We start from the raw sequence: 14,728 nt of genomic DNA on the forward strand, positions 1-14,728 counted from the left end.
AAGTAACAAGCCATTTGACCTTTTTGACATTAAAGTTGGCAACTGGTAAACAATCTGACATTTTGGTACCAGGCCATGAGTACACTCAGTTAGAGACAGAGTACCATTGCCAAAGCTGATATAGTTATATAGAAGTCAGGATGGTATGTGACTTAGAGGGCAATTTGAAAGTGGTTGTGTTTCTATGTATCTGCTGCTTCTGTCCTTCTCGGTAAGGGAAGTTGGAGGTTTGACAGGTGCTGTCAGAAGGAGTTTTCTGGGAAATTTCTGCAGTCCATCTTGTGTAACCATTGTACATTGGTGGGAGAGGTACTGAATGAGTAAAGTTAGTGAATGTGGTGCCGATCAAGTGGGTTACTTTGTCCTGGATGGTGTCAAGCTTCGTAACTGTTATTGGATCTGCACCCATCCAGGAAATTAGAAGCACTCCATCACATTGCTGACCTAACCTTGCAGCTGATGAACAGGGGAGATGAGAGGATAGTTACTTGCCACAGAATTCCTAGCATCTGATCTGCTCTTGTAGCCACTGTATTTATGATATTAACATAAAACCATTCAGTTTCCAGTCAATGATAACCTCCATGACATTGATATTGGGGCATTCAGTGATATGAATGCCATTGAATGTCAAGGAACAATGTTTAGATTTTATTTTGTGAGAAATAGTAACAGAGTCATACAGCATGAAAACAGACTCTTTGGCCTGACCAGACATCCCAATTTGACCCAGTCCCACTTGCCAGCATTTGGCACGTATCCCTCTAAACTCTTCCTTTTTCATATGCCCATCTAGATGCCCTTTAAATGTTTTAATTGTACCAGCCTCTACCATTTCCTTTGGCAGTTTATTCCATACATGCACCATCCTCTCCATGAAAAAGTTGCCCCTCAGGTCCTTTGTTGAAGATGGCACTTTTATAGTTGAAATGTGCTTGTCACATATTAGCCCAAGTATCTGAGGAATCGCACTTGCTACAAAACACTGAACTTGTAGCAAACACCCATATTTCTGATGTTATTTTGGAGGGAAGCTCACTAATGAAGTGAAGCAGCTTCAGATGGCTGGGCCTTGGACTGAAATCACTGTTCCACGTAATTTATTTGCCACGACACAGACCTCCAAGATCCATTTATGACACCAGCTTCCAGAAGCCACTCACTGTTCAAGCCAATCAGCATACCTGGGATTTCACAGCTGCTGTACAGCTTAGCGGGAACACTCCCTGAGATGTGAAACAAAAACAGAAATGGCTGGAGAAACTCAACTGGTCTAGCAGCATTTGTGGGATGAAAGCAGAGTTAACATTTGGAGTCCAGTGATACTTCATCAGAGCTAGATGATTGCCGTCCAACAGTCATAGATGTGCAGGTTGGGTGAATTGGCTGTGCTAAATTACCCATAGTGTTCAGGGATGTGTAGGTTAGGTACATGAGTCGGGGTAAATGAAGAATAATAGGGTAGGGGGATTGGGTCTGATTGGGTTACTCTTCAGAGGGCCGGTGTGAGCTTGGACTAAATTGTCTGTTTCCACACTCTAGGGATTCTATGATTCTATTCTATAATAATCTTTATTAGGTATGGCTCCAACCAGCAGAGTGCTTTTGCCTCAATTTCCATTAATGTCAATTTTGATAGAGCTCCTTGATGCCACGCTTGGTCAAGGGCAGTCCCTTTGGAATTTAGCTTGAGTTCATATTTGGACCAAAGTGAACATTGTTGACAGGTTATTGCCGAGTAATTGCTGCTTGATAACACTGGTGACAACCCCTTCCATCACTTTACTGATGATCTAGGATAGACTGATAGGGCACAACTTAGCCAGATTGGATTTTCCGTACTTTCTGTGTACAGGACACACCTGAGCAATTTTCCACACAGACAGGTAGATGCCAGAATTGTAGCTGTAGTGGAACAGCTTGACTAGGGGTGCGGCAAGTTCTGGAACACAAATGTTCAGTACTGTTGCCAGAATGATGTGTTTTGATATCAAGTGGACTGAATTGAATTCAGCATTTCATCATAGGATCCCTACTATGTGTAAGCAGGCCATTTAGCCCATCAAGTCCACACCGACCCTCTAAACAGCAGCCTACCAGACCCATCCTCATATCCTATCCCTGTAACCCTGCATTTTGCATGACTATTCCACTCAATCTATGCATCCTTGGACATTAGAGACAATGTAGCACGGCCAATCCACTTAACTGTACATCTTTAGACTGTGGGAAGAAACCCATGCAGACACAGGGAGAATGTACCGTACAAACTCTACACAGACAGTCACCCAAGGCTGGAATTGACTCTGACTCTCTGGGTGCTGTGAGGCAGCAGTGCTAATCACTGAGCCACCATGCTGTCCACTTCTGGCTGAAGATTGTTGTGAATGCTTCATAGATGCGTTGCATCTCCAACCCTCTTTATTGAGGGGAAGGAGATATTTAAGAAACCATTACCTCCAATGAGTGGTGGAGTTATTCATCACCATTGGCAGCTGGATGACGCAGGACTACGGTGGAGCTTTGGTCTGAAAGATTTATTTGATCGCTTAGCTCTGCCTATCACTTACCGCATCTGCAGTTTGGCATGCAAATAGTCCAATAATGTAGTTTCAGTAGGTTGACACAATGTTTAAGTGTTGCTCCTGTCAGACTCTCCTGAATATTTCACTAAACTAGCACTGGTAGTAAAGGTAGAGAGTGAAGGCTAGACTAGTTTATGATTATGGGTCAAAACAATTTAGCTGCTGCTGATGGCTCACACATGACCAAGGCTGTGCGTCATGACAGATATGGGAATCATAATGGGTTCTTCCCTGACCATAAGGCATGCATGTCTCCACTGACTTCAGTGTTAAGGGGTCTCTAAAACAGAAAGTACACAAGTCCTTCAGAGCAGTTAGAATGACTCAATCTCAGTCTCAGTCATTAAATAACGGTTCTATCAGTAATACAGACAAATGTCAAACTTTGGAGTGAGTATTAGCTGTCATGGGAGAGTGACTGGGCGAGCCGTGGCTTACAGCTGCAATGTGAGAAGTCTCCTCTCTGCAACACTCCCTATCCTCAATGCAACTTTGGCTAGTGACAGCGTGAAGAATGTGGCTTCAAGCGAGAGATCCTGAGTGTTTTTTTTTGTTATTGTTTCTAAGCTGTATCTAGTTTACTATAAGATTCCTGAGTCAGTGACTGACTGACTAACTGCTGTGAGAGTTGTGTTCACTGACCTGCTGCGCCGTGCTGACGATGTTATTCTGCCCCACGGTAGCTCCAGCTTTCTCGGGGCTCTTAGAGTCTCCTGCCCTTTTCCTGGAACAGCGGCAAAACAAAGCCAGCACACAGATGGCCAGCAAGCCAGCAACTGTGCCCAGTGTGCCCCCGACTGCCGCCAGTGGAAGTGCCATCACGGTCTGAGAGCCTCTCCCCGCTCCCCGTGTCACATTTTGGGAAAGATCTGCAGCCCTCTTGGATTCAAACAGGCGGCTGAAGTTATCTTCCGCCATCCTGCCCTGGGAACTCATCCCTCACGCACAGTGAAACCTGGCAGGCGGTCTGGTGAGCAAGAGATCTCGGGCATTGCCATCCTGAAGTCAGTCAGAGAGGGGAAAGCTGCCCAGGAGACATCGGCAGCGCTTTCTGTGGGTTCAAACTGATCTCAGCAGGAGAGGCGGGGCTTGCTGATGGGATACAAAACAGGGATCTGGGGCAAGGCTTTCCAAAGGCAACGAGGAACTTATATAACGCTCACGAAAGGCAAATTATTGTTCGCGTTTCACATCTCGAATCTCACATGAGCCGTCAGGAACTGGCAGCGTGTTGAGAATCTGTTTAACACCAGAGAAACAAGTTGCAACAGTGCTGCAAACAGCAGTATCTCTTATTTATTAACTCTCACAACAGATCCCGCCAATTACCGTAAGACAAGATGTACAGACAGCAGTTTTGTTTTTCTCATTGCACTGATGCATTCGATGAGGTCTGAGCTTTGTGCAACCAGGAGCGAAGGTATATCAAAGAGCTTGGATCCCTATAAAAATCGGTGATTTCACTCCTCTCGGGAGTTAATCATTTAGCAGGTCCTGTTCCTCACTCAGGCAGTTAGGAGAGAGCACAGGAAGGGTGGAGGTGGTAAGGGAGTAGCACTAGCTTAAGGCATTCTTTGAAGTGGCTCATTGTCTGTATCATAGTTGCCTTCGACCGTCAGGACTGACCACCTGAAGGTGCTGGGTATTTGGTTCGGGGGGGCTGGGGCGTGCGCCAAGACCTGGGAGGAGCGGATCAGGAAGATGAGACAGAAACTAGGCAGATGGGGGCAACGGTCGCTCTCCATTGCGGGAAAAAACCTGGTCATCAGGTGTGAGGTACTCTCAGTATTGCTATATGTGGCACAGGTCTGGCCTATCCCCAGGACCTGTGCCGCCGCAGTCACCCGGGCCATCTTCCAATTCATTTGGAGATCAAAGATGGACCGGGTCCGAAGAGACTCTATGTACAAAGACCGGTGCAATGGGGGAAAAAACACGCCCAATGCCACCCTCACCCTGATGGCCACCTTTGTGTGTGGCTGCATCAAGCTGTGCGTGGATCCCCGGTACGCAAACACCAAGTGTCACTACGTACTGAGGTTCTACCTGTCCCCGGTGTTGCGAAGGATGGGCCTGGCCTCGCTGCCGCGGAACGCTCCGAGTAGTTGGACCGTTCCGTATCACCTGTCCTTCGTGGAGAAATTTATGAGGAAAAACACCTTTGACCACAAGTCCATCAGGAAGTGGTCAGCACGTAGCGTCCTTGAGACCCTTTGGGAAAAGGAGAGGGCGGATCCTGTCGAGCGGTTCCCTGAGCAGACTGTCAAAGCCATTTGGCAGAATGCCTCATCGCCAGAATTTTCCAACAAGCACCAAGACGTGGCTTGGCTGGTGGTGAGAAGGGCTCTGCCTGTGAGATCCTTTATGCACGCCCGGGCTCTCAGCCGCACCGCACGCTGCCCTCGAAGTGGCTGCCGGGGGGACGAGACTGTCACACACCTTCTTCTGGAATGTGCCTATGCAGAGGAAGTCTGGAGAGGAATGCAGTGGTGTTTGTCGAGGTTCGTCCCGAGCAGCGCCGTGACGCGGGACTCCGTGCTCTACGGCCTGTTCCCCGGGACTCACACCGAGACGAACATTAACTGCGCCTGGAGGATCATCAACTCGGTGAAGGACACTCTCTGGGCAGTCCGAAACCTGTTGATCTTCCAGCTGAAGGAGTTGACCCCGACTGAGTGTTGCAGACTGGCACATTCCAAGGTCCAGGACTACGTGTTGAGGGACGTGCTGAAGCTTGGGGCAGCTGCCGCCAAGGTGCAGTGGGGAAAAGACCACCGTGTAAGATCGGCCTGCCTAAAGAAGAACAGGGGGCCCGTGCGGACGTTTTTTTTTGGGCTCTGCTGATGCCTCAGCCAAATATATGTACAAGATTGAAAAATGCACAGGATTGTAAATGACAAGGATAAATTTGAATCTGTGTTTGTAAATGTGGACATATGTATGGCATGATCAAATGTACAGACCATCAAATCATTTTATGAATAAAGTATAATTTTGAAATAAAAAAAATAGTTGCCTTCGCCCAGCTCCCAGCTGTGCCTCTATGGAGTAGCTGCTTGCATTCAAACGTGGACACAAATGATAAACTGGTTTGATAGCTGGACTAAAACCAGGCGAAGGTTAGGTCTCCTGCCCTTAGCAACTTAAGGATTTTACCACCTTGGAATGTGAAGATTGATTCCAGCAAATTAAGCAGATGAGTTTTTAAGTAACAGGTATTTAACAGCTAGCAGAGTGCACACAAAGACTACACACAAGCTAGCAATGCTGAGTACAAGTGCATTCTCTAAACATCACCCTTTTCATATGAAACAAAAAACGCATATGCTCTCATTTACAGTTGCATGTATTTCAAATTACCAATATGCATGGTCACAAATAACACTGTCACTCTGTAACACAGTTGTGTATTAGTTCTACTCCGTTCCAATTTAAAAACATTTCCTATGGCCCCTTGAGCCTGCGCTGTCAATTCAATGGGATTATGGCTGAGCCAACATTCCTCGAGTCTACTTTCCTGCCTTTTCCCATAACCCATGATTCCCCAACTGGTCAAGAATCAGTAGGGGTATGGGTGGGTTGCGCTTCGGCGGGGCGGTGTGGACTTGTTGGGCCGAAGGGCCTGTTTCCACACTGTAAGTAATCTAATCTAATCTAATCATCTAATCTAATCTATCAATCTCAGTCTTCAATTCTCCCATAACCACTATATTTTTATGATTAGTCCAGTTCAGCTTCTGGTCAACTGTAACTCCCAGGATGTTGTTAGTGTGGGTTGAAGTGATGGCAAAACCATTGAATATCAACGAGCAATTTCAGAGATAAATTGTTTCTAAGATAAGGGAATTTTAACCTCCCACATCCACACAATACTTCAGAGGGTACAAAGTTTTAATCTCTTAAGGTTCAAACATGGTGTCATGAGATATTTGAGAGTTGTCTGTTTACAGAGAAACTGGAGAGTTGCCTGTTAACAGAAAAAAATGGACGTTAACTGCATTGAAGATGACCTTCACAAATATATTACTCTCTAGTGGCCCTTTGCCCAACCTCTCTTAAGCATCAAAATTAGTTTGATGAAAACAGTGAGGTAATCCAGAAAATACTGAAGGAGAGGCATTGCTACAGAGTATATCTCAATGACAAATCATTACTGCTGAGCGGAACACTCAACATACTGGGCAATGCAAGTTCAGTCGGATGCAAGACACTTAGCTGAACCTGAAAGCAGCTGAACATCAGTCATATGAAGATCATAAAAGACTGAAAGAAACTCTATGGTGATCTGAAATCTGTCTAAGAACTGTAGTCTGCTGGTTAATCACTAATCCTTGGGACCCAAAAGTTAACATTGCACAGAGGAAAGGGCCAAGTTCGAGAAAGATGTTTGGAACATTTCAACCACATCCTGAATCAGCCTTCATATATCGATGAAGAAGCAATTAACAAGCTACCACAGGTTCCCATTAACTTCTCCCATGGTGACCCTCCCACAATGTTAGAGAAAACAAAAGACAAAGTTCAGAGAGCTGGTGCTTTCCCAGCTAAGGTCTCCAAGCCTGGAGATCAATGTTCGATCAAACACCTGAGGTGCTCACCTGAGCTGGCAGGTCAAACCCCATTATAGTGAATCAGTCACAGTGAGTCAGACTACATGTAGACAGAATGCATGTCTTAGCACTTGCTAAGTTTTATTCATTCATAAACTATGATGTGTCACGAGCTAAGTCTGTACTTATTACCCAACTATAACTGTCTTTGAGCTTGGGTAGTGAGCTGCCATCATGAAACATTGCAATCCATGTGCTGTATGAGGACCCACAATGCCATTAGGGAGGGAATTCCAGAATTTTGACCCAGTGCCCCTGAAGAAACAGAGATATAGTTCCAAGTCAGGATGGTGTGTGCCTTGGAGAGGAACTTGCAGTTGATGGTTTTCCCATCTCTCATTGTCTTTCTAGGTGATAGAGGTTGTGGATTTGGAAGGTGTTATTAGAGAATCCTTGGTGAGGTACTGCAGTGTACGTTGTAGATGTTACATTCTTCTGCGACTGAACATCAAGATTAATGTTAGAGGGAATGAATGTTTGTGGATGTGGTGCCAATCAAGTGGGCTGCTCTGTCCTAGATGCTGTCAAGCTTCTTGAGTGTTGTTGGAGCTGCACCCATCCAGGTATCTTATTCTGTACTCAGACATTCAGTATACAATAAACAGACTCTGATGTTTAGTATTGCTGAATAAAGAGATATGCTGTCAATTTTCTTTTTGTTTTGCATTTGTAAGAACAGACACAAAAATACCGAATTTCAAAGTGAACACCAATTTGGACTTCATGATAAAACAGTGCTGATTGGCTGGGCAAGTTGACTCTGATTGATCAAGTTACAACCATGGAGAGTGCACCACTGACCAACAAACCCCCCCACCATATTTTTCTTTAACTCTGAAAAGGTGCAATGCCTGGACATATTCTTTTCACCTGTGGGGGACAAGGCCTAAATATGAATACATGTATCTTCTAGCAAGTGTAAATTAGGCATGTTGTGAGCTTGACTGATAAACTTAAATTGGTGGTTGGTGCAATTCTTAGCACACTCAGCATTATTCTGAAACTGAGGTTATTGAATTAGGAGATGCATAATCTTGGTATCCTTGTTAATAAAACCTTGCTTCCAGACCATAAAATCTAGGAGAAAGTGAGGACTGCAGCTGCTGGAGATCAGAATCGAAAGGTGTGGTGCTGGAAAAGCACAGCAGGTCTGGCAGCATCTGCAGAGCAGGAGAATCGATTGGCTGTGCTTTTCCACACTTTGAGACCATAAAAACCAGGCTTTGAGTTCTTTCCTTCGCTGTCTTTCTAATTTTTGATCCAGAGTACAGTGTCATAGAGTCTGGGGTCTATTTAACCCTGATCAAACGTAAGGTCCACCAGAACCTGATCATGTGAGGGAGGGATATATATCTGACCCCAATGTCACAGGTGTCTGCACTCTTCCCCATTCGCAGGGTGCTGTGTAAGTGCAGCTTGGTTTGAATGTACTGGCGCCCTCTGCTGTGGCATAATAAATATAAAGCTTCAGGGATTTATCACTTTCTTTTCTGAAACTGGCTGAACTGGTTCTGATCGCCAGTTTCTAAACAGCTGAAGCTCCATCTGGGCAGTCAGTCTATGTGAACCCAGAGGGAGGAAAGAATACTGGGGTCTGATTTTGCAACTGCAATTACGGTCAGATTTCCACTCCATGCTATTATTTTCCAACAAGACAGAGCTCTGCATTTCTGGCAGGAGATTTATCACAACTCCTTCAGAAATGCAAAACGCACCTTAAATTTAACAGGTATAGGATAATCAGGAAAAGTCAAACTACATCCCATTTTCACACCAGCTCGCCACCTTTTCAAAAGCAATTAGGAACAAGCAATAAATGCTTTTCCAATAAAAGCAACATGCTCATCTCCTGACTGAATAAACATAAAATATAAAGAAACAGATGGAGACATGGGATACTGTAAAGGATCTGGGCTTTGACACTATTTCCAGTGACAGTACTGAAGATTTGTGCTTCAGAACTTGCCACACCCCGAGACAAGCTGTTCCATTACAGCTAGAATACTGGCATCTACCTAATAATGTGGAAAATTGCCCAGGTCATCCTGTACACAAAAAGCAGAACAAATCCAACTGGCCAAATAAAAAATAGCCTGTCAATCTACTCTCAAAATAAGTAAAGTGATGGAAGGGGTCTTTAACAGTGCTATCAAGCAGCACTTAGAGTCATAGAATCATAGAGATATACAGCATGGAAACAGACCCTTCAGTCCAACCTATCCATGCCGACCAGATATCCCAACCCAATCTAGTCCCAACTGCCAGTGCCCGGCCCATATCCCTCCAAACCCTTCCTATTCATATACCCATCCAAATGCTTTTTAAATGTTGCAATTGTACCAGCCTCCACTACTTCCTCTGGCAGCTCATTCCATACATGTACCACCTTGTGTGTGAAAAGGTTGCCCCTGAGGTCTCTTTTATATCTTTCCCCTCTCACTCTAAACCTATGTCCTCTAGTTCTGGACTCCCTGACTCCAGGGAAAAGACTTTGCCTATTTATCCTATCCATGCCCTCATGATTTTGTAAACCTCTATAAGGTCACCCCTCAACCTCCTCTCCAGGGAAAACAGCCCCAGCCTGTCCACCCTTTCCCTATAGCTCAAACCCTCCGACCCTGGCAACATCTTTGTAAATCTTTTCTGAACACTTTCAAGTTTCACAACATCTTTCCGATTTGCCCAGCAATAATCTGCTTATTGATGCTCAGTTTTGGTTCTGCCAGGGCCACTCAACTCCTAACTTTATTACAGCCATCGTTCAAACATGGAGAAAAGAGCGGAATTCCAGGCATGAAGTGGGAGCGACTATCCTTGACATCAAGGCCGCATTTAAGTGAGTGTGGCATCAAGGAGCCCAAGCAAAGCTAGAATCAATGGGAATTAAAGGGAAAACTGGTTGTGGTCATACCTGGCACAAAGGAAGGTAATTGCAGCTGTTGGAAATCAGATATTTCAGCTCCAGGATTTGTTTGCAGGAAACCCTCTTCCTCAGGGTAGTGTCCTAGGCCCAACCATCTTCAGCTCCTTTATTAATGACCTTCCCTCCATCATAACGTCAGAAATAGGGATGTTCACTGATTATTGCACAATGTGCAGCATCACTTGCAACTTTTCAGATACTGAAGCTGTCCATAGCCAAAAATAATAAGAAGTGGTCAATATCCAGGTTTGGGCTAACAAGTAGCAAATACTATTCCTGCTACACAAGTGTCAGGCAATGAAAATCTAATCAACCACCTTTGATATTGAATAGCATTACTATCACTGAATCTACCACGATCAACATCTTGGGAGTTACCATTGAACAGAAACTGAACTGGATTCACCATATAAATAGTGATGACAAGAGCAGGTTAGAGGCTAGGAGTTCTGCATCTCCTGACTTCCCAAAGCCTATCCCTCCTTTGCAGCTCCAATAAAATTCAAAAAGAGTGATCAAATGGCTTGGGCCCTATTTATGAGATTGCCAATAAAAGGCCTTATAAGACATAGGAGCAGAAGTAGGCCCATTCAGACCTTTGAGTCAGCTCCACCATTCAATAAAATCATGGCTGAACTGATAATCCTGAGCTCCACTTTCCTGCCTTATCTCCGTATTCCTCAAATCCATTATTGGTTAAAAATTTATCTGTCTCAGCTTTGAATATACTTAACTCAGCCTCTAAAGTGCTCTGCAATAAAGAAGTCAACAGATTCACAACATAGTTACAGAAGAAATTTATTTTCATCTCTCATTTAAGAAGGTGACCCCATACTCTTGAGATTATGCCCTGTAATCCTAGACTCTCCCACAAGGGGAAACAAGCTGTCTGCATCTACCTTTTAAGATCCCCTAAGAATCTTATATATTCTTATAGGTCTCCTCTCATTCCTATAGATTCCAAAGAGTACAGGCCCAATCTATTTAACCACCCTTCATAACATAGTCCCTCTATATCCAGTATCAGCCAATTGAACATTTCCGGGACTGCCTCCAATGCTAGTAGGTTTTTCCTTCGATAAGGAGCTCAAAACTGTTCACAGTATTGTAGCTGTGGTCTGACTGGTTCCTTGAATAGTTTTGACTAAACCTCCAGATTTTTATATTTCATTCACTTTTAAATAAAAGCCAACATTAATTTACCTTATTGAATCAATACCCAATGAACGTGAATACTAGCGTTTATAGAGATTTATTCACGAGGGCTTCCTCTGTGCTGCAATTTTTTTGCAGTCTTTTGCTACTTAAATAATATTCTGCTTGTCTAGTCTTCCTGCCAAAGGCATAACCTCACATTTTCCCACATTATGTATCTAGTAGTGACATCCCACTGGAAGTGGCAGAAATGGCACCTTATGATCCTTTGGATGTAGAGGCTGGTGACATGAAAAGTGCTGGACCTTTTTCTCTAGTGATATATATTGTACTTATTTTCGTTCCTCCTTTTGCCCCCTGATTATTTGGTAATTTTGGAATGCCATTAGTGTCTTCTACTGTGAAGACTGATGCAAAATATTTATTCAACTCCACTGACATTTCCGGGTTCCCCATTATTTCCGCAGTTTTGTTCTCTAAGGGGCTTATTTCACTTTGGCCTCTCTATTTCTGTATAGTTAAAGAAGATCTTGCTGTCCATTTTGTATTACTTGCCCTCAAAGTTTATCTTTGCCTTCTTTGTTATTATTTTGGTCATCTTTTATTGGCTTTTAAAAACTTTCCCAATCCTCTGCCTTCCTGGCAATCTTTGCATGATAAGTCTTGTAACATATGTATACTGACCACTGAAGGTGGATTTATGGTAGATAGTAGTAGATAACCTCTAGCCAATTTCCCTCAGCACTCTCCTCTCATTCAGTATAAATGTTGAAGTGTCCTGATGAATACAAGTTGAAAAGCTTTGACAAATGTATTTTTTTAATAGACTCAGGTTCTGTACAATCAAATTAAAATTTATAAGGAGGAAATGTTGGATAGGATGTCTGTACTTAAAACAGTCAAGGCACCAGCAATGGATGAGATGTATCCAAGGTTACTGAAGGAAGTAGGAGAGTGGAAATTGCTGAGGAGACTTAGTGTGGTATTCAAAATTATGAGGGGTCTATGCAGAGTAGATAGGGAAAAACTGCACCCACTCATGAAAGGATCAAGAAGGCATAAGATTTAACGTAATCAAACAAAGAAGTGAAATTGACACCAGGCATTGAGTGGTTTGGGTCTGGAATGCACTGTTTGTAAGTGTGGTGAAGGTAGTTCAATCATAAATTTCAAAACAGAATTAGACTGAAACCTGAAATGGAAGAACAAGAAGGACCTCAGGGACATTTCAGGAAAATGAAATTAAGTAAATCACTCATTTGGAGAGCTAGCACAGACACTATGGCTGAATTGTCGCCTTCTGCAGTGTAAGAAATCTGCAATTTTTAAAATCTACTTGTGGGATCTGGGCATCGCTGGCTAGTCCATTTACTGCCCATCCCTAATTGCCCTTGAGATGGTGGTGAGCTGCCTTCTTGAACTGCTGCAGTCCATGTACTGTAGGTAGACCCACATGCCATTATGGAGGGAATTTCAGGGTTTTGTTCTAACATCACTGAAGGAATGGTGACATGTATCTACTCACAAGAGAAGGCTATACAAGGAAGGTAGCATTTTGTAAAGCTCCAAGTCTGGGAGGGAAAAAGTCCTGGAAATTCAGAACTTTGGCTACCAAGATCAAAGCATATTGATATTGTGGGAATGGAAACATTAGGATGAACAGGGGATGGATTCTGTGATACGCATTTCAGTTGAATCATTCAATGATTGAAGTCTGTGTACCTTCTTAGAGGTAGGATGTAGTACTTGTAATGAAAATTTACCCACTTCCATCTACAAAAGCTAAACATTGTAGAGGCAGGAAATTTAAATTCAAAACAGAAATGCTAAAAATACTCAGCAAGTGAGGTAGCACTTCTCCATCCCAACAACAAAGGTTTTATCAGTATCCTTGTAAACCTCTTTTGCATTTGCTGCAATGCCTTTGCATCATTTTTAAAGTTTGGTAATAAGACTGCATGATAGTGAGGACTGCAGATCCTGGAGAGTAAGAGTCGATAAAGTGTAACGCTGGAAAAGGCACAGTGCCTTTCCAGTGCCGCACGTTATCAAAGAAGACATCCTTAAGTTGTGAAAAGAGGATTTGCTTCGGAAGTGAATTACTTGGTTTGAGATGCAGTGTCTAGACCACAGCAGCTGTTTAAAAATGATCACGGTTGCAACTGAATCACTTCTTACAAAGTTCTGGGAAGGAAGCACTGTCTCCTGACTTCTCCAATGCCATTTTTGATTCACTTTCCAGGAAGCCACTGTTCACTGTGAAGATTCTCAAACAATCCTGATCCATCTCTCAGTACAGACTCATTCTCGTTTCTGGCAATATCAAAACCAATACAAGCAAAGTATTGGTACAATACACAGAACTCTACATGGCTTTTATTGACCTTCATGATCAATTCCACCTCAGAAAGTCCCAGATGGCCTCCTTCTTCCATGATTGTAACTTCCCTTCCCATATGGTTGACAATGCCCTCCAATGCATCTCCTCCACTTCACGCACCACTGCCCTTGAACCCCATCCCTCCCAAAGCAACAAAGGCAGAACCCCCCTGGTCCTCACCTTCCACCCCATCAACCTCTGCATACATTGCATCATTCTCTACCACCTCCAAACAGACCCCATCACCAAAGATATATTTCCCTCCCCACCTCTATCAGCATTCCGGAAAGACCCTTCCCTTTGCGACTCCCTTGTCAGGTCAACACCCCACACCAGCCCAGACCCTATTCCTGGCACCTTTCCCTGTCATCGCAGAAAGCACAAAACCTGCACTCACACCACGCCCCTCACCTCTATCCAAGGCCACAAAAGATCCTTCCACATCCGTCAGAATTTACCTGTACCTCTACCAAAGTATAAATTGCACCCGGTGTGCACTCCTCTACATTGGGGAGACAGGATGCCTTCTTGCAGATCATTTCAGAGAACATCTCTGGGACATCCACACCCATCAAACCCACTGCCCCGTGGCAGAACACTTCAACTCCCCTTGCCATTCTGTCAAGGACATGCAGGTCCTGGGCCTCCTCCACCGTCAAACCATACCACCTGACGCCTGGAGGAAGAACGCCTCATATTCCACCTTAGCACCCTGCAACCAGATGGGATAAATGTGGATTTCAACAGTTTCCTCATTTCCCCTCCCCCCCCACATTATTCCAGTCCCAAGTCTCCAACTCAGCACCGCCCTCCAGACCTGTCCACCACTTCCCCCCGTTGACTTATCACCTTCTCCCTCACCTTCATCCACCTATCACTTCCTCAGCTACCTCCCCCCGTTCCTATTTATCTCTCAGCCCCAGCCCACAAGCTTCATTCCTGATGAAGGGCTTATGCTCGAAACGTTCGTTCTCCTGCTCCTCAGATGCTGCCTGACCTGCTGTGCTTTTCCAGCAACACACTCTCAACTCTGATCACCAGCATGGAAACAGTGAGGTCTGCAGATGCTGGAGAT

General features: G+C 44.2%; 1 protein-coding gene across 2 annotated transcripts in view; it reads right to left on the bottom strand.

Moving 5' to 3' along the window:
• Nucleotides 1-3,906, bottom strand: part of syt13 (synaptotagmin XIII) — a 28,292-nt gene extending 24,386 nt beyond the window's left edge. Inside the window, exon 1 of one of the 2 annotated variants that reach the window (XM_072591832.1) lies at nucleotides 3,228-3,906. In XM_072591832.1, the coding sequence (XP_072447933.1) occupies nucleotides 3,228-3,521 (294 nt within the window). In that variant the 5' untranslated portion in view covers nucleotides 3,522-3,906. The remainder of the gene's footprint in view (nucleotides 1-3,227) is intronic. The other variant, XM_072591831.1, reaches the window with a different exon arrangement.
• Nucleotides 3,907-14,728: the final 10,822 nt, after the last annotated feature.

This window comes from Chiloscyllium punctatum, chromosome 22 (assembly GCF_047496795.1).
Source record: "Chiloscyllium punctatum isolate Juve2018m chromosome 22, sChiPun1.3, whole genome shotgun sequence".
NCBI classification, from domain to species: Eukaryota; Metazoa; Chordata; class Chondrichthyes; order Orectolobiformes; family Hemiscylliidae; genus Chiloscyllium; species Chiloscyllium punctatum.